Raw genomic sequence first — 21,053 nt, forward strand, 5'->3', positions numbered from 1 at the left:
AAAAATTGAATTATTTTTTTAGGGAAATTTTGCAACCTTGGAATAGAGAAACGCTCCCTCGCCGGGAGACGACGATATGCGGTCCGATACTTGAGACTATGTCGGTATATCTTGACACACGGGGGCATGGATTTGATCCCCGTGAATCGATCTAAAAATAAAAATGTGAACCGATTGACGTGAGTTGATCGACGTGAACCTATGGACACGGATTCGATCGACAAATTATTAAAAAACCGGATGTTTTGAGGACTCTCCCGAAGGAAGGAGTCGGCAGCAGTCGGTAAAACAGCAAGTGAATTTGTAAGCTGTGTCCAGACCAGCGCGTTGCATGTTTCCCTTGAAAATTCTCAGATATATTCATGAGAGGGTTTTTAAAATATGCGACTCTTATCTCAAAAAATTGCAACACCAGTTTAAACGATCGAGTTGGGATCAGTTGCGATTGTTGAGATATTAAATGGCGCTCAGAGGAGTGGCTCGCGTATGTAAGCGCGTCATCTTTATCTATAAATGAAGTGTCTTTTCTCGAATTCACACATCGAGTATGGAAGTCGAGATGTTAGAATAATACTCTGAAAAAAGTTTGCTCCCGTGATCAGAGGTCCTCTCGTCCATCGACGGTCACACATGATGGGCTACGCTTTGTAATTAAGAACCAAAAATTCTGGCTTATTTTAGAAACCACACACGGCCCATTAGTTCTCCGGTGCAGATCGGTGTTTTGACGGATGAACCAGAAATAGTGGCTCCTTAACCCTAGTCTGCCAAACAGGGGTTGAGACAATGGATCAAATGGTCAGGTGCTATACGGCCCGACGCCCCGGCCGATTATATACCTATTAGTAATTCCGGCGTGTCTCGGTACGCAAATACTTAATTGAAGTGAATCTTGAATTAATGACTTAATATGATATGAATGATATTTAAATGATAAGACTTGTAAATTATTTGTAAAATTATGTATTTCTGAGGTACCAAAAAAAAAAACAAAAAAAAAAACAAATACGGCCAGACGACGGACGCGACGGTAGCCATTTGCGGTTTTCATGAATATGTTGAATGTTGGCTAATCTAAACTTTGGAATGAAAAAAAATTATTAGACCTAGAGGTCTAATTCTAGGTTTCCCCAATGTAAAACATCATTTAAAATACGTGCATGCATAAAAAAAAGTAATAAAAAAGAAGATCCTATGTACTTTAAATACGGGTCCAAATTGACCCGGTATTGGCAAACTAGTGGAAAAAACTTGTTCTGCTGACTAGGGTTAATGTAAAATTTAGTCTACATGTATATTTTCTGCGCTTAATTCTTCAATTTTCATGAACTTTTTTGAGCATGTCACGATTTTTCGGTCCTCTGAAACTGCGTAGATCCTTACTAAATCCATCGCAATGGCTTAAATCAACGCAAGGTCAAGACTCGGTCCTTTATCCACCTCGTTGCCACTTCTCTTGAAAAATCCGCCAATCAACGCTCGCAAAGGTGAGCTTACGAAATATTTAATTCGTTGGTCGGATGTCGCAATGCTGCATCACCTCCTATCTCGTCTTCCCGCTCAACATAAATTGGTCAGCTTGCGACTAAACTTGACCTTTGACATCGAGAATGCCTGTTGCCGAATCGTATCTTCGAGAGGTGCCCAAAAAGTTCGGTGGGTTGCGCATGCTCCTATTGGTCAAGGCAAATTCATGGACTAATTTTCGCAACTGCGAAACTGCCACCATCGCAGGGGTTGTGTTTTGGTTTATTCAAATCGAGATTGTCACTTGCTCAGTCCAGACTGAAACGGGTAATCGGCTGTTGTAAAATGTCTTGATAAAATTTGTTCTGTAGGATCAATATTTCAGCATGAGGAACCTTCCTCGCCTTTCGAGGTCTGAAAGGAACGTGAAAATGAAATTTTGGTCTGATGACAAGTAGGAGGTTCGGAAAGAAGAAACAAGTTTTTTTTTGGGGGGGGGGGAACAAAGGGTCTGTTTGTTGTAGACTTTTTCTCATTTCATGTGGAAAAATTTTCTTTGTACAATTTTAATTTTGATGAACCGCTTTTCTCAATAAAAAACAACTCCTCTTTTCGCTCTAGAGCATGTTTGTTACAAGCCCATAAAAATTATAGAAACACTAAAATAAACCCTAGGTATTACTTGTTTCTAACGTTAAATGTGGTATCTATCGAGATTTAGGAGATGATTCCGCAGTGAATACAGTAAATGAACTTGGTGACAGTGAAAGCGGCGATGAGACTGAAGGAGCGCCTTCAAAAGCGGAGAGTAGGCAAATTCATGACACCGAAACACGTTGCTTTACATCATATTTTGCAGTGAATTTTCCACATTTCTTTCATCTCGAACGCGTTCATCAGGCTACACATTGATACTAGTCAGCAGTGAAAAGCTAGAAATACTAGTGAAGAGTTCAACTTTTATGCCAAAGCACACTTTTTACTTTCTGGACTGATTGTTTAAAACTTGTTTGATTTGATCTCACTTTTCACTCCGAGTCAGCTTCATTAATGTTGCCTCATTATAGTAAATTTTGCAACCGATATCTTATTTCAACATGATGGCTGAAGTCGAAAAATCGCACCTTTATTGCAGCATTAAAAATTGATAATGTTTTATTTTTTAAAAACGAACTAACCAAAATAACTTCAAATAATTAAAAGAAAATTCCAAGAAAAACTGTCGATTGGTTCCTTTTTTTCTTTGTTTACTGAAAATAATGACAGCCATATGCATCGTTGCACGCGATGATACGCAGTTTTAGCAGTTGATGCGCAAACTATACCTCATTTTATATTAACCGAAATCGATACACCTCACCGTGACGGTGTCAATGGCCCCAAATGATACCAACAATAGACTCCACTTAGGTATTATATCGCAGATTGACCCTCTCATCTCACCATTGTGTAGAGTGATGAATCATTGTCGGACATATTTTGTAATTTGTAACTATAAATTCTAGCCCAGTTTAAAAACAATGTATGTGCCATTAGTTTCCCTATGCACATAAGTATTTTTCCAGAGGAGCCAGAATTTATAGTCCTTCATCGCAAAATGCACACTGGAAAAAAAACACATCGGATCTTGAGTCCAGACTCTTAAAAAAATCGACAAGATAAAATACTCTTGATTCAATCAGATTTAAGCTCAAATCAAGAGCCAAGCCTCTTAATTTGAGCGGATTTCCTTTTGATTTAAGCTTAAATCTGATTGAATCAAGAGTTCTTTTTCTTGTCAATGTTCTCAAGAGTCTGGACTTTAGATCCAATGTGTTTTTTTTCCCCCAGTGCAGTCCATTTGATTTAACTGAGTTTAGCATCTAGAAACTGAAATACGTCAGAGCGGTCTTGAATTAGACTACTTTCTTTAAATTCTCAGTTCAGTTAGACACCGTGAAGAAGTAAAGTAATCTCGGAGGAAACTGAATAAGCAACTTCACGCGTATTGTAGGTGCGTGCTTTTGCCTACCCGAAATGTTGAAGGCATTTGCCATAACCAGCCGTTATTATTAGTTCATAGCACAAGAGGCAATTGATCGGATCCTGAATGAGTTTGAGTCAGTGTTGTCTCGTGGCTCAGCATCAACAGAATTGCATTATTTCTAATTTTTGCTCAATAATTTGCTTTTTTATTTGCTTTGCGGGGGTATACCGGCAGAGTTGATAAAATATGGCACCGGTAAACTATTTGAACATCTTCGGAAACTTATGCAAGACTGTTTGCATGGTTCCGAAATACCAAAGGATTGGAAGGAATCTTGGATTACTCCCAGTCATAAGAAAGGTAGTAAACAAGATTGCGATAATTACAGAGGTATATCGGTCACAGGAACCTTGAGCAAGGTCTATGGTAAAATTCTCAAGGCAAAGGTCGAAGAGTTTTGGAGCGGCCAGGAAGCCGAAGAACAGGCTGGTTTTAGAGCCGGTAGGTCTACCGTCGACCATCTGTCCACCATTACCCAGGTCATCGAGAAGAAAAGGGCGGTCAGCCAGGAGCTGCACTTGGTGTTTGTGGATCTTCAGAAAGCTTATGACAGCGTGCCGTTAGTGAAACTTTGGGAAGCCTTGGAAAAAAGGGGTTTTAGCAAAGGACATGTGGGGGCAATTAAATCATTTTATAACGGGACGATAGCAAGAATTAAATGTCGTGGAGAGTTGTCCGGAGGTTTCTTCTTCACAAAAGGACTAAAACGAGGCTGTTGTTTGTCACCAACACTATTTAAGGTTTTTTTTTTTAATTTTAACATTTTTCGAAAGGAATAAAGTATATAGCCTTTGACGAAAAGAACGCAAGAAATGTTGAGGGCAACTGAAATGGATTTTTGGCGGCGATCTGCCGGCATTTCGAGACGGGACCGTGTCCGTAATGAGAGAATTCGCCAGGTGATGAAGGTTGAGAAAAATATCGTGCACGACGTCATGTCCAGGCAGTTATGCTGGTATGGAACTGTGCAAAGAATGTCGGAGGAGAGGTTGCCCAAACAAGTTTTGGATTGGGTAACCACCTGGGAAGAGGCGACGGGGGCGTCCCGTAAAGGGTTGGCGGCAGGGCGTTGACGAAGAGATGTTGCGGTGTCAGTTGCCCGATAACCTCTGGGAAGACAGGCATATGTGGCGTTTGGGTGTCGTAGAACGCCGAAGTGCGTTGTAAAGCGACTTTATATATATTATATATATAAAGTATATAAAATCATAATTTTACCGTCCTAGACTTTCTACTGACAAACTTACGGAAATCAATTCGACTGCGTTCCTTTTACATCAATTTATATCCGTCGCAGGCAATTAGTCAAATCAGGCGTTTTGTTGAATGCCTAGGCGAATAAGTTAAATATTCTTATTTAGACTAAAATTCTGATTATTTTGCTGACTGTGGATGAAATAATTCTCTGATCATGTGGAGAAGAATTCCCTGTAAAAAATTGCTCCGTACGATCATAAATACGTTTTTTCTAGTCCTTTAATGCGAATTTATCTCAAAATATGTAGTATTTCGTAAAGTAAAAAGTTTTCACAATTTGGACGGATGAAGAATTATGAGGAGCATTTTTGAACTGGGGAAAAAAAAATGACAGTTTGTACTTTAACGGATTTTTTGCCTCAAAATATTGAAAATTAGAGAGGTCTTTGTGAAAACGTAAAAAATCTCGTAAATTCTGAAAATTTAAGTATCTACCTAGGCATTTGATAAAACTCCTGATTTGCCTGCGACATCCAAAATTGGTCGCAAGCAAGCTTTGAAACGAGTCACCTCAATTCGTTGGAAGTAAGAAACAACAAATCAAGAGAACGCGGTGATTCACCGCAAGTGCTGCAGCCTACTGGAGCGAGTCTAAGCTAGTCTGAACTGCCTGAAACGAGTTCAAGCGATTGAATCTAGATGGCACTACACTTACCTCGTAGTCAATGCAGGATTATGCTCCTCAGTCCAGAAATACAGGGTGACAGAGATTATAGTACTTATCGATGGATTTACCAGAGTTAATCGCAGCAAGACCTTTTTCATGTTTGTTTTACGTGACCTCTAGACATACCTACAAATATTCCTTCATTTTTCTTTCATCGAGGTTCTGTGATGGTATTACATTGATATCAAAGGATTTCTTATACACGGAGAAAAACACTTCGTTCGTGGGACGCAAAGTTGAGGTCATATGGATCTCTGAAGTTTTCAGATCACGTATCTAAAAACTTGAGGTCCAGCTGCCGAAGCTCGGGTCAGACGTCTGAAGTACTTCGATATATACAGAAGGGTTCGGGTCACACATCTGAAGTACTCCGGTACATACCGAAAAGCCTCGATGTCTGACCCGAACTTCGGCAGCTCGACCTCAAGTTTTCGGATGCGCGATCAGAAAACTTCAGAGACCCACATAACCTCAACTTCGGGTCCCATGCACGAAGCTTTTTTTCTCCGTGTATGGACATCCCGTTTTTAAATCAGGTTTTAAGTCGTGAAAATTAGCCAAGCATTGACTTTAGACACGATTTTATCAGTGAAACTACGAAAAATCGGTTTATTGCATGAGCATTTTAAATGACATTTGCAGAGAATAAAATGTAGCGCATGTTGACAACAGTCTAATTTTGAACATTAGCTGGGCAATGATCCTCTAAACGAGAGGAAGGGAGCATTTGATAAGACCAACATAAGAGTATAATGTAACATTGTAAAAAGTAAACGAAGATGGTGGCGAACTCCACTTCATTGGCAACAAAGAGCGAAGCATTGAAAGTTCACGCCTCGCGCTATCGCGCCTTCGATTTTGCAAAATGCAACATGGACATTCATGGTGTACGAATAGTTGTATCTCTGCGCCGTCATCAATACTCGCTAAGGTGTCTTGTCTGTTATTTTTGATATTTGAGAAAAGTTAATATTAAGATTGCTCAAAATATATTGCCCAAATCACTAATCATGGGGAGGGGGGTGTTTAGAGGTCCTTTAAGCGCTCTGCAGGGGGCTCTCAAAAATTGGTATTTTGATCTAAAATAAAAAAAAAACTTATTTTGCATTTAATTTTGAAATTCATTTCAATCCAGAAATCTTCAAAATTTTTCGCTCTCATGGCGAATTAAGCTTGCTTTTTCCATTTTTCAATTTGATTGCTTATTCCTACTTTTACGAAAAGAGGAATATTTTCCCTATCATAAGTCGAGGGATTTCCGTTTCACAGTGTTCAAAGAATGCTAGTTTGGGAACTACATTTTCTATTTCATTGCAAGAACTCAGTATTTGCACACAAGAAAAAAAATTGTGGTCAAGCAAATTCAAATTTATTTAGAAAACAATTAAAAGTAATTTTTAGAAAGTTAAGAACCCAATAAAAGAGAGTTTACCGCAACATCTAAGTTCATACACAGGCGATGGAAATAATAAGCCTTCTTCAGTTAGCCTAACACTAATAAATTTGACAAGGCTAAAAATTGGAAAAAATTGCAAATCAATACTTATTTCACTCAATTGTATGTAGCTTTGTAAATATTTATGATATGACGTTGAATTTTTGTTCAATGTTGATTTTTCTTCATACTTAAAGGGAGGCTTCTCAAAAAAGTATCATTTAAATCGAGCAAACTACAAAATAGAGCCGAACTTCGACACTAAACTCGAATATGTTTCTGAAAACTTTCACAAATCGTCGCTCTCCAGACATGTAGGCGTAACTGTACTGTCGTGCTAAGGAACAACGTATGAGCCCTCAGGCGTTGCCAAATTTCCTTTGATAAATCACGGATTTTCGGGAATATTTGAAAACATTTTTCCTCCGAGTTTTTAGAGAATTTCGTTCGTAATTTGATCTAAATAGTCCAAAAATTTGAAATGAAAAATTTTGATAACTTTTCTGAAAAATACATCGGAAAAAAACACATTATTGGACCTGGAGTCCAGACTCTTAAAAACATCGACAAGAAAAAATAATCTTGATTCAATCAGATCTAAGCTTAAATCAAGAACCAAGCCTCTTAATTTGAACGGATTTCCTTTTGATTTAAGCTTAAATCTGATGAGTCAAGAGTATTTTTTCTTGTTAATGTTTTCAAGAGTCTGGAATCAAGATCCAATGTGTTTTTTTTCCAGTGTACATATTTATCGGAGGAAATTTGGCAACTCTCAAATGTTCATACGGCGTTTTTCCTCAGCACAGCAGTACAATCTGCAATGAACCCTGTCGTCCATACGATTCAATGCTTTTCTGGGCTCATCTCAAAAAGTAGCCTATTGCCAGCCGGGCGACGAAACGGACGTATTTATGCCAAAAGGAACTATGTCACACGCCATCCCTATGCACATAGTTCCTTTTAGCATAAATGCGTCCAAATGTTGAATTCGCTACAGTTCATAATGCCACGCATCGCTCTCACTGAAAACAGGTCCCTCTTCTCTCGGCCATTCGTCGAGATAGCACACCCCTTCGTCATCATCAACGGGATCCGGAGCGGTGTCGACGTCATCCGGTTTAGCGGTGACGTCATCCGGTCCACCGGTTTCCGCGCCCGTCGAATCGTCCTCGTTCCGCGGGAACCGGCCCGAAGTTTTCTCGGCGCTGAAGTCGGTTCGCAGTGTCGTCTGGGAGTCCAGGTACTTCTGGAACTGGTTCTTGAAGAGCTGGTCCGTCGCTTTCCACACGCCGATCGTGTACCACCCGACGAAGAACAGGATCACGAGGCCTTGCAAAGTCCCCGTCAGAGCCATGTTCGGGCGGTTTTCGGCGTGACGGTGCTTGATTCAAGTTCTCGGCTGAGAGTTTACACAGGTTAAATTGCAGTGGTGCGCACCGTGTGGATTCACACAGTCTGAAATTAATGAGGAAGTCTTTGTGTTAGATATGAGAAATAATAGATGCTCCGCAGCCCATGACAAGATATACAATAAAAATCAATTTAAAAAGCGGGTAACAAGGCTCAAAATTCACAAACAAGACCCAAGCGTTTCGCCTGAAAATTCAGCCATCCTCATGCAGTTGGATAAATAAAACATTGGCGGATCCAGCAAATTGGCAACGTTACTTTTCTCCATTTAAAACTCCAATTAGAAATATAATAACAACCAAATTAACTATTTTTAATTTTCATTTTTAAGTTTTGCATGTATAACCTATTCTCGCACAGCACCCAGACTACATTCATACATTGAAAACATTGACAAGAAAAAATACTCTTGATTCAATCGGAATTTTGCTTGAATCAAAACGAAATCCGCTTTAATTAAGAGGCTGATTTAAGGTAGATTCTGATTGAATCAAGAGTCCTTTTTCTTGTCGATGTTGTTAAGAGTCTAGACTCTAGATCCAATGTGTTTTTTTTCCAAGGTATGATTCTTGAGGTTCACTAGAGATCCGAATGTTGACTTACTAGGAGGAGGTGGGACGTCTACTTGTCCGTGGGGAGGAACATGATCTTGAGCATCTGACTGATCTGCGGCCAGAGCATGGTGAGGAAAACGAAGAAGGAGTTGGTGAGGACGAAGATGTGCATGTAGGTGACGCCCTCGCCGGATCGCAGCCAAGCGCCGAACCCCCCGTTGTCATCCTCCTCCTCCTCCAAGTTGGCGCCCGCCCCCGCTTTCGCCTTCGCCGCCGCCTCCGACTTGAGTTTCTCCTTCCCGGCGTCCACCCTACCCCTCTTGGTCATATCCACACCGGCCACGACTAGGGTGTGCTGTCCTCATTCAGGCCGACCGCACGCAAGATCAACTGCAACAAAATCAGAAGATCTGTGACGATCATGATATTGCACCGACTAAGCTAGAGTACGTTCAAGCCAGAGTATTTATATGGGGAGGGTACAGAATAAATTGGATTACATTTTGCAAAAAGGAACCACTAGCATTGCAATGATGCAAACATTGTGCAACTTCATCTTTTGCAATAAAATTGCGGAAATCGTGAAAAACTATGAAAATTTGGATGGTAATTTTTGTCTTAAATTCACAGTTTTTAGCAAGTAAAATAGAAACTATTAATGGATAATCAGATTTTTCCTCCAAGACAAAAGAAGTTGCACAATCTTAGCAACATTGCAATGCTAGTGGTTCCTTTTTGCAAAATGCAATCAAATTGAATCAGTGAGTTCGAAAACACACCAACTCGGAAAAAAAAAAATTGTTCAGGAAACACCTGAAACTGCGCAGCGGGCGAAGAAGTTAATTCAAGAAGAACCTTTTTGGTGCCAAAGGACAAGTACTTAGAGACTTTGTAAAGCACCAAGTTGAAATCAATACACCATGTTTGATGACAGAGAATTAAGCGTTTCAAAATTTCCGAGTTGGTGTGTTTTTGTTCTCACCGACTTTCAGATACTGATTTTTCTTAGTCTGCCCTGAAAAATTTATATTTTTCGACCTGAATAACGCTTGAATATTTATATAATTTGTTGGTACAAGGTATACTGAACCGAAAAAAGAAAACCGAAAAAAGAAAACCGCAAAATCGAATAGTCGCCCGTTTCCCTTGAAATGGCCAAAAAATGGTATTTCCAATGAAATACTTCGATTTTCCCCTCTTCCCGTCGCTGTTCCGAGCACTTCCTATTGCAATTTTGAGACTTCCTTTGCGTGCAGATGCTTCTATCCATAAGTGTTACTAAACATTAAAAAAGTGAAAATCGAAAAAAACCCGAGTTGGTGTTTTTTCCAACTCACTAATTCAATTGGAAGAGAGGCATCAAGCCAGGAGCCAGGGTTACGTAACTCAAAACGAGGGGATGAGATGTTAGTTTATACGGTGAGGGGGATGCGATCAAAAAGTCAGCTAAAATATCGCACTTGCGCCGAGTTTATCAGAAAGGCACCAACCCACATCAAAATGAAATTGAGAAAAAGAGGTTTGAAGTTTTATTCCTCCGTAAGACTCAATGTAGAAAGTAAACTTTATGAAAGTTTTTCACAAACTAATAATTTTTTTTTAATTTGAATTTTTGGCAGGAGAATATATACAACTAGAGGAACTTAAAAACATTCTTAACTCAATTTTTTCGAAAATGTAGGTTGGTTCCTCTCTGATGAACTCGGCCCCGTTTGATATTGTCTTCAAGAGGAAAGGACTTCAATCACGATAGCTGGAGGGTTTTGAGTCAAAGGAGCTTAGGACGGATCCTCAATGTTTTAATTCAGTGTATAAAAAATTGACAAATAAGGATACACATTCAAAAAAAACAAAACAAAAAAAACATACAGTTTTGAGCCGCCACTAATTTTAAGCTAAAAATACCGTGAATGTCCTACCCGAGTTGATATAGAGGTACGTGAAGATAACTTGGGTCAGGTTACCATTCTATATTTATTTTTGCAGCTGCTCAAGAAAACAAGCAGGAAGCTCCAACGCATTGGCGTCGGAGAGCGGCTCTGGGGGCAGTAGTTGTAGTCAAGAATGAGGGCCGAGACACATTTTGTCATTGATGTACAATCCGACAACTGTCGATTCATGTTTTGTAACTTAGCAGATTTACGTAGCCGGTGTATAAATGTGTATTGGGCTTTGATATGGCGAATACATGGCATTATCACTTGTTGTATACTTTTAATTTTGAAAGCTCTTTGGAGGTCCGCTTCCTAAAAAATCTCTGGTTGATAAGTCGTTTAGCGAGGCTGCAAAAAATTTGCATTTTTATATCTGAAAGTGTAGGTATTGGTTTTTTGTATAATTGTTTTTTTGGATTGCTGGAAAAGTAACGCATACTTCTATAATTTAGGACTGAGTCAGGGAAATATAAGGTTCGTTAAATAGTAAATATTCCTAGTACCGTGTGACACTATTGTTAACGAAAAGTTTTTGCAACTTGTCAAAGAGGTTGTTGAATGATCTTCGAATAACTTTTGATGAGCTAGAGGTAATGGTTCTATCTGCAGCTCGTGGACTTCTGTACGATATTGTCCAGAATCATCTGAATTTTCAAAAAGTGTCCGCTTGTTCGATACCCAATTTGCTCATTCATGCATACAAGGAGAAGCGCATGAAAGCTTTAGCAGACATTTTGGAGATGAATCAAGAATTAGATGAAGAATTTATGACTTAAATCACGGCACCTTAATCACGGGATGACCTTAATTACGGCAACTATTTATTGTCCATGAGATGCAGATGGTTCCATTTCCCTAGCTCATCAAAAGGTATTCGAAGATCAATTTCATCAGCCACCCGTACGAACCACGTTTCTAGTGACCCGTACTTGCTTCGCACGTATGAAACATACAATCAGAGAAAACAGAATTCATCTTACAATAATCAATAATCAGTAGGACATGAATCGTTGCGATGTATAATACGACATTATAATGCGGCATTACTATTGTAATTCATTTTAATGGATTAGGGGCATTATAAATCATTATTGCCACGTCGGAATGAAATGTTGTAGACTGAATTGAAAAGCATGTTGGCAAAATTTATTATAAAAATAGTATAACATGTAGGTACATAACATAAAGGTAATACAAATTAAATGATTAGAGCGTGTATATTTCATTACATTATAGGTATATTACAATCATTTTTGTCATTGTTGGAAATTTTGATAGTTTGAAATTTGATAATTGATAGTTGATAGTTTGAGAGTTGAAAATTTGGTTATTTTATTTAGTTAAGGTGATTCGATAGACGCCATATTTTGTGTCAGAATGGCATGCGACATATCCCATCAATTGGTTCCATTTTTTCATTTACTCATCATTTTTCTCCAATTTTAAGTTTCGCAATTCTGTTTTCAGGAGACTAAAGCACTCACTTATCAATTTGTATATTTATATTGAGTTAAGGGTAGAGACGTATTCCTCACCGGAATTGAGGAATGGAGGTGTTACAGTAAGTCCGGCATTAGGTTCCATTTCGACATCAGCGACGATCAACGCTACGATACTGGAAGCCAGTCTTCCGATATTAAATCCCTAGCGGGGAAGAAAAAAAATGCCTAGATTTCGCTAAAAATCCCTAAATCCCAGATTTGCTCAAATATACTTAAAAAATCCCTAGATTTTGCAAAAAGCGCCATTTTTAACGAAGAATCATGATGTCATTCGATGTAGCGATTTGCAATATTTAAATCTGATTGGCTCGTTTGAATTTTGGCGCTCTCTGAAAGCAGTGCTAATCCAGACCAATAAAATGAAAGAATATTAGTTGATTTCTTATTATTAACAGGTTGAATGCAGTTGAATGTCAAGTACATCGAAGGACGCAATCGTTTTAATTTCCGGCTTATTTGCGGGGAAAATAGTGTTGCCAAAAAGGCCTACAAAATATAGATGAAAAAATGTTTTTGATTGTCGAAGCTAGAATTGAGGTTAAAAAGTTGATTTTTGGTAACTTTACCTCATCAAAAAAAAATCCCTAGATTTCCTGAAAAATCCCTAAATCCCTGGAAATTCCGGAAAATCCCTAAATCTAGGGATAAACCCTTAGACATCGGATGGCTGTTGGAAGCATTAGAGTCAACATTTGAAACGCTGCTGCAGAATTTGCCGGGAGTATAATCGAGTGTTGAAAGTCAGTAGAATTGAACAATGTAATAATTGCTTTCCGAAATAAGCGTTATAATAAAAAAACCACGAATCTGAACTGTTAATACTGGAACACACCTTCTGTAAATGTACCTTGCGAGAGATAAGTAAAAAAATAGATGTACTGGAGGAGAAGTGCTTCTCCACAGAGTTTGAAGAAGGAAAAAAAATGCCCAAATTTACTTACTTCAGCATTTTCGGCAAAATCACTGCAATTTCCGAACCTTTTTCTGGCCAGGGGCCAAAATTAAATGATTATGAAGGGCCACTTAGATGTTGTAGATAAAAATAGGACTGTTGAAAAAGTCGCCGTTTTCAATAAATATGTTCCCGGAATGGAAAAAACAGCTCACAAATAAAAGCAAATTGCCATAGAAACTTCTTCACGAAATCACACACACAACGAAGAACGAGGCGCTACAGACGAGTCCGTCCAGGACAAGTTAAAAAATTCCCATGAGCCGAGTGCCGTAGGTTAAGGGCCCGTTCGCCAAAACTAATCGGAACTGTATGAATGAATTGCTCCTTTTAAAAATCAAAACAATATCGAATTGCGATATATTACACAGTTAAGATAGGGCTATGTCCTGTCGTAAGCGGCGACATACAGTCGATATCATTTCAATAATCGCCCCAATGGCCACGATAATTGTTAGACGTTTACGGTTTCCCTGGTAACCTTTGTTTGCTATCAGCTGATATCGAGTAATTAACTAGGAAGCTCCAACCCAGTGGTTAAAGCTTCCTTAACCGCGAAAACTTTAAAATTCAAATTTTCAAATTTTGAACGTAAAGTACATTTTTTCCATCACGAGATAAAAGCACAAACAAGTTTTGAATTATTGACTGTATCACCATGATTCCAAAAATACAATACACAACATAGCATTGACTAACAATAAAACAGTATGCAATAAAATAAAGTCATGACAAGGAACATAGCCGAAAATGGCGCCGATTCCCATCAACCAACGCGCGGTCTCTACAATGTAACATGCTGCATTGATACTCCCCAGCTGGGACCGTCCGGAATAGCAGCTCTAGTGCAAGCACCAGAGCCGCTAAAATCCTGTGACGGATGAAAACCCTGTCTTTCAGTTTTTTTTAAAAGTAATTTTTCACCTTATTCTATGACTTCTTCTTTTCTTCTGATCTTAGTCACTAACTAACTAAACTAAGGGTGTATGTGAATACTTTGCCTGAAAAAGAAGAGTGCCAAATGAAACAGGAACTTTGGCACTGGCGTTGTAAAGTCCGCTGTTTGAAGAACGTAGTTCTGATAATGGGTTATAGCCGCGCTCCTGTTTTTTCCAGTACTTTACGTCCACGCGTTTTTTCGGCACGAGAGTTTTGGTCCACGTGCCAGTTGAGACCCAAAGTTAATTGGCCCACATGTAAATACAAACGACAATTGCTCACGACGTTTTTGGATGAAAATGTATAATGTCTTGGAAGAATGAGAGTTTGCTTGTTTTTTTTTTTGTTTTGTCTGTTTGGTCCAACGGAGAATAATATATAGTTGAGAGTTTTGGTAAAAATGGGGGAGCGTCAATTCCATGAGACAAAATTCACTAAAACTCTCTACACCTCTTTGGTGTAACAGGACTTAATTATTTTTTAAGAAATTCCCACCTTATTATACCTGAAACGGTTAAACCTTAGATTTTTCCTGTGTACGATAAGTATCTTGATTTATTTTGCGAGGAAAGATCTGTATTTTTAAAGGAAGCCTGTCATTCTTCATACGTTCAATTGCGTATAGTACTGTACAACACCTCTGTTGTGAAATAGTTGCTTCAGGCGCAACGCGCATTGGCGCCTTCAAACCTACGTGGATACTTCAAGCATTGTGCAATGCGAGAAGTATCTACTTAGGTTTGTAGGCGCCAGTGAGCCTCTCGCGCTGGCAGCACGCCGCCGCAGCTCCGCTCTGTTAGGCTGTACATTTTTATATTTATACTCGCATAGTCAGCATTTTTTAACTCATGATTTTGAAATGTTTGCACACTCTGTATTGATTATTCTCATTTAAATTGATGGGGAAAAATATGTATCAATTTATCAAAGGAGAATAATAATATAATGCGTGTGTTTTAAATATTGGTGGTTCCGTGTCAAATTTAATGATTTCCAATGCACTTTATTTTTTTATTTTATATTTTGTGCTTTTATTGTTCTGCAGCGAGGTGTACGCGCAACCACACGCTCAAAATTTGACGTATTTGACTCTAAAAGGTCGATGTACAAATGGGTTGAAACTTAAGATTGCGTGCTCCTTGGTTTTTTCCCCTCTTTTATTCATTTTTGCAGTTTCTGACGGCACAACTGCGGCTCATTGAGATTAATGTCGCTTGGAAAAGGTTTTAAAATATTTGTCACGTTTTAAAAATATAAATGTTTTCAAAATGAAGTAATAATTTCGTAAAGAAAAAATTTAAAAAAGTACCTATACATATATAAGGTATATTGTACATCGAAGATTTTAAGGATAGAAATAAAACCAAATATTCACCAATGACAATTTAAAAAGTAACAACACTTCCTTCTCTCTCAATTTCTCATTTCCATATTGTTAGTATAATTTTATATACGCATTAAAATATAACGCTTGGACCAAGTCACTGTTGCTTATTTTACGTGTGGGCGTAAACTACTGGACAAAAAAGGTGCGCGGACAAAAAATCGTTGACAAAATGTTCTGAAACCCTGATAATGAGCTTCATGAACGTTAGATCTGTCATGTTCAGGGCTCAAAAGCCTCAAGAATTCACCACTCTTGTATTTTACCACTTAATTATTTTCCACATAATTTTAGAATAAGGAACTACTATTTTCGGCTCATTTCAGAAATAGTGTATGTACCACTAGTTTCCCTACACACATAAGTGATTTTATGAATGAGCCAGAAAGACAAGTTCCTTCTTGTAAAATGTGGTCCAATTCTCTCTGAGGAAGGTACATGCGACTATTGTATAAATACGCGTCATTAATTTTACAATCGAATCAATCATTTCAGGCCTCACTAAAGTGGGAAATTTTCCATCGGGAGAAAAGCGTCTATCTAGGAACCTGGGAAGACTACTGAATTTTCCGGAGGCTAATACGGTCCATAGAAATATTTTATGTGCAAAATAATTAAAACGCCTCAAAGAAACTTGGATTGCGGTGCACGCAAAGGAAAGAAAAGAAATTAATGCGAAACCTCAATATTTTACAACCCAGCCCTTCATATCTAATTAATTTCGCCGAGGAGACCAAAGAGGGCTGAGCGCTGGACGCAAACCCTTTAATTTCAGTGGTCTAACCGCTGCACCGATTCCATTTGGACGTATTTATGCTAAAAGGAACCATGTGCATGGGGTTTGCGCGAGACATAGGTCCTTTTGGCAAGAATACGTTCATTTTTCTGGGTTGCGCTCCTTCGCCAATGGACCACTAGACAAGGTACGAATTCCAGCATTCTGATACATGATTCGTAACTAAAATTTCACGTAGAATACGACGCGTACAACGAAAATTACCGAATTCAACTCATTCCGAAGATATTTAACGATTCTTGATACGTGAATTCAAACCACCCGCTCATGAAAACTCAATTCTCTACGTGATTCACATCGCCCGCTGAATGTTATTATGACAGTCTCTGCTGTATAAAAATCTGGCAACCTCAATCTTGACGCTTTGGCTCAGCTATAGCAAATTGCTTACCTATAGTTTGAACAACACATGGTGGAAAATGAACATTGCGCGATTGAGAAGCTTTCTGAAACCGTTGTAGTGAGCGATTTGACTCACGTAGAGCTTTGAGTTTCTTGAGAGCGGGCAGTTCAAATTCCTCGTGACCAATGTGAAATAAAAACGATAATATCTTCGTTAGGAGTTAGTTTCAGTAATTTTCGTTGCGCGAATCGTGTTTTACGTGAAATTCTGGTTAAGAAACATGTATCAGATTGCTTAAATTCGTACCTTGTCTAGTGGTCCATTGCCGCTTGTGCTGTGGTTTGTGGGTGTTGACCACTAGGTAGAGCGGATTGCTTGCTTGCCCCTTGCACAAATTAATCCACTCCTCTCGGCACTCAGTCGTCCGCTCATCAAATTCATTCATCTCACCAGTAGCGTGGCATGATTCGATATAAATCGATATTTTCCTATTTGAAGCTATGGTAAGAATCAATTATTAAGGTGCTCGCTTCGAACGCCCTGTTTATCGATCGTTTTCCATAGGTTTAAACGGCATGACAATCGATATATCGCAATTCACGCCACGCAACCGTATCTATCCCGGTGTTTCATCCGCTACATCTGTCTACGTTGCTTCTTAGGGCCCAATTTTTAATGCCTTTCTGGAAAACCTGCGGGCCGATTATTGAAATTGATAGACAAAGCTATAGACAAATAATACAAAAGAGATACGAAGGGATACTATTGGTGGAAGCAGGTGGTTGCGATGGACAAAGGCGGCAGGTAATAGATGAAGTAACGGCAACCCACGAGGGACCCGATAGTTAGTCCATCATTTTCGCCCTTAGTCTGTAGGAGCCACCCATTTCAACCAAGAGGTTCGCTCCATAATCCCTGTGTCTTCTTTGTCTGTAGCCTTGTCTATGAATTTCAATAATCAGCCCGCAGGGTTCGATGTTGGAATTTGTCGTTTCCTGAACAAAGAAACGCAACTCCATTCCAAGGTTGTTAAATTGACATAGGAAATTCATGTTTTTCACATGAGGGTACACGTGCGATTTTTGTCCAACAATTGTCCGATTTTCACATGAGATCGGAGGAAAAATAATTGAAATTTTCAGTTAGTAATGCTCAATATTCTCCTGGTAAAAATGAAATTTTCTAGAGTCAATTTGGCAACATTGAAATGTAGTTACGTTCTTTCGTGGGAGGAACGATGAATTACAGTAAAGTTTCCATTATCCGCAGTTGTTGGGATTGGAGGTATCGCGGATAATTGGACGTATTTCTATCAAACGAAACTATGTGCATTACGAAGTGCGCCCTGTCATGCATATATTCTCATGGGTCTCAGGGCTCATGTCTTACTGTAGATAGTTCCGTTTGGCAGAAATTGAAGGCAGAAATACGTGAAATTGAGAATCGTGGATACAATCTGAAAACACGAATCGCAATTGGAAACAAGTATAAACTCAGAAAGACCATTAGCGAACTAATCATGTAAACACGTATCGGAAAAGAATTATCGATGGCTAAAGTGCGAAACCACGCATCTCTATTGCCGTGTTACCACGTTTCTGCTCTTATCTTATTTTTTTGGAGAGAAAAAAAAATAATCTTTACAGCTCGAAATTTATGTAGAAAATTCTGTTAAAAGAGCAGGAAAATCGAGGCAATTTTCAGGGGAATGGAGATGTTGCATGTGTGAGGAATTTGCGATTTGACCATTGATTCTTATGTAAAAGTTCGTGAAAAATACGACGATCTCACTGGTTTTCTCTGAAATCAACTCCCAAGCTCAAAAAAAGCTCTCAAGTTGAGGCCAAAATAGAGGGGATATCCCACCCTACCCTGAGAGTCCACCTCTACATCAAAACAAACTTTCCATGCAAAGATAGGGAGCAAATACATTAGCAGGGTTGCCGTGTTTTCAGTTTTGGAGTCCCCAAATAAAGTGGCAGCCCTGTCAATGTATTTACGCCCTATTTTGCATGGAGAGTTTGTTTTGATGTAGAGGAGAGGTGGACTCTCAAGGTAAGGTGGGATATCCCCTCCATTTTGACCTCAAATTGAGACCTTTTATTTGAGCTTGGGAGTTGATTTCAGAGAAAACCAGTGGCACCATCGTGTTTCTCACGAACTTTTACATTAGAATCAACAGTCAAATCGCAAATTCCTCACACATGCAACATCTCCATTGCACCGACTAGTTTTCAATAAAATCGATATGGAATGACAGGAAGTCTGTCACGTCGCAAACGGAGATATGTGGTTTTACTGCAATTGCTTGAAAACTTCCTTAATTTTACTTCATTGCCGGAAAAAAATTCTGTACAGATTTTAATCCGTAAAGCAGGCCTGGCCCTCTTCTAAAAGGTAAATCAGGAACGGAAATTTTGAAACTCTGCTATGGAGATTCGTGATTCTGCACCGTAGCCATATAAATGCAGTCAGGCTGATTCTAGGTAAATTTGTCTATTCTATTCTATTCGAGCTAGTGAGAAATTTGAAACGTACCTTTGCTACAAACTTAAAGCAATTGGATGACGAGTTGCTGGAACAAGAAAAAGCTGACGGGAGCCTCGCAAGACGATCTCTTCTGCGCCAAAAACTTCCCACAAGAAAGACGGGAGGGGTGAAAATACAGCAACGAAACGAAAAAATTTCGCCTTGAAACAGCGACCGGCAAAAAAACTTGCCAGAAGGACGCACGGAAAAAGTCTGGACTAGGATGTTGTCCACGAAACTGCCGCACTCATATGGAGTGTTTCCTACCATACAGCCGTTCAATCATCGATCCGCGAGGGTGCGAACAACTCATGAACCATCAAGTTCAAGCGGAGGCTACGCTCGACATTTCAAGAGTTTTTGGTGTTTGGTGTGATCGAAAAAAGTGTGATCCAATTGGATTAACGATGACATGTAGGGTTTCTCTTTTTCCTCCGGTGCCAACTTGTCGTGGAATATGAATGGAGATGTTGCATGTGTGAGAAATTTGCGATTTGACAATTGATTCTTATGTAAAAGTTTGGGAGAAAGACGATGGTGCCACTGGTTTTTTCTGATATCAACTTCAAAGCTCACAAATAGCTCTCAAGTAGAGGCCAAAATGGAGGGGATATCCCACGCTATCCTGAGAGTCCACCTCTACATCAAGACAAACTCTCCATGGAAAGATAGGGAGCAAATACATTGACAGGGCTGCCGTGTTTTCAGTTTTAGAGTCCCCAAATAAAGTGGCAGCCCTGTCAAGGTATTTGCTGCCTTGTTTTCAGTTTTAGAGTCCCCAAATAAAGTGGCAGCCCTGTCAAGGTATTTGCTGCCGTGTTTTCAGTTTCAGAGTCCCCAAATAAAGTGGCAGCCCTGTCAAGGTATTCGCTGCCGTGTTTTCAGTTTTAGAGTCCCCAATTAAAGTGTCAGCCCTGTCAATATATTTGCTCCCTATCTTTGCATGGAGAGTTTGTCTTGATGGAGAGGTGGACTCTCAGAATAGCGTGGGATATCCCCTCTATTTTGGCCTCAACTTGAGAGCTTTTTTTGAGCTCGGGGGTTGATTTTAGATAAAACCAGTGGCACCATCGTGTTTCTCGCGAGCTTTTACATAAGAATCAATGGTCAGATCGTAAATTCCTCACACGTGCAACATCTCCATTATCTCTAAAAATAGATCCGTTCTGCTTAGTGACGTCCCATTGCTCCAAATTTCCAAATCTGCATTCTATTGCACTGCCATGCTAAGGAAAAATGCCCGATGAAAATTCTCACGTTGCCATATTTCACCTCTTGATATATTCATTTTTGAGAAAAATAATGAATTGTTCTCCTTGAAATTTTCCGATTCTTTAGATCACATGAGGGAGGCAATTCTCCGAAAAATTGGACGGAAAATATTCTCGAGTTCCCCTGGAAAATCCGTGAGTTATCACATAGGAAACTTGGCACTGAACAGAGTTTCATACGATGTTCTTCCTTAGCACGACGCTGCGCACCACCGCGCCGCACACGGATCGAGTCATAAGATATACTGAGAAAAAATTATGGTTATAATTACCATATTAGTGGTGTTCAGTATGAACTCTTAATTAGTAGTTGCCATAACCAATAATAGAGATATTTTTACCATTAAATGGTAATTTTACTACCGCACACTTGTAAAATTACGATTGCTCCGGTAAAAATATCACTATGGCCACTACTAATTAAGAGTGCCTATTGAACACCACTAATATGGTAATTATAACCATAGTTTTTTCTCCTCTATTGTCGGCCTCTATAGAGGCCGTACAAAACGTGGGAACTTTAAAAGCTTGAAACTCTGTTTATACAAGATGATTACAGGTGGTTATATTGGTTTAATCATAAAATT

General features: G+C 39.1%; 1 protein-coding gene across 1 annotated transcript; it reads right to left on the reverse strand.

Moving 5' to 3' along the window:
* Positions 1-6,025: 6,025 nt before the first annotated feature.
* Positions 6,026-19,441, reverse strand: LOC109038521 (uncharacterized). The gene is made up of 3 exons (XM_019053594.2): positions 19,205-19,441; positions 8,866-9,206; positions 6,026-8,307 (listed from the first exon to the last, which is right to left on the reverse strand). The coding sequence occupies exon 3, from the start codon at positions 8,204-8,206 to the stop codon at positions 7,844-7,846; it is 363 nt and encodes a 120-aa protein (XP_018909139.2). The 5' UTR covers positions 8,207-8,307; positions 8,866-9,206; positions 19,205-19,441; the 3' UTR covers positions 6,026-7,843.
* Positions 19,442-21,053: the final 1,612 nt, after the last annotated feature.

The sequence above is a fragment of the Bemisia tabaci genome, chromosome 6 (genome assembly GCF_918797505.1).
Source record: "Bemisia tabaci chromosome 6, PGI_BMITA_v3".
NCBI classification, from domain to species: Eukaryota; Metazoa; Arthropoda; class Insecta; order Hemiptera; family Aleyrodidae; genus Bemisia; species Bemisia tabaci.

Bases quoted from the DNA above. Each gene is read 5' to 3' on its own strand.
- LOC109038521 (XM_019053594.2), bottom strand. From the start codon at position 8,206: ATGGCTCTGACGGGGACTTTGCAAGGCCTCGTGATCCTGTTCTTCGTC.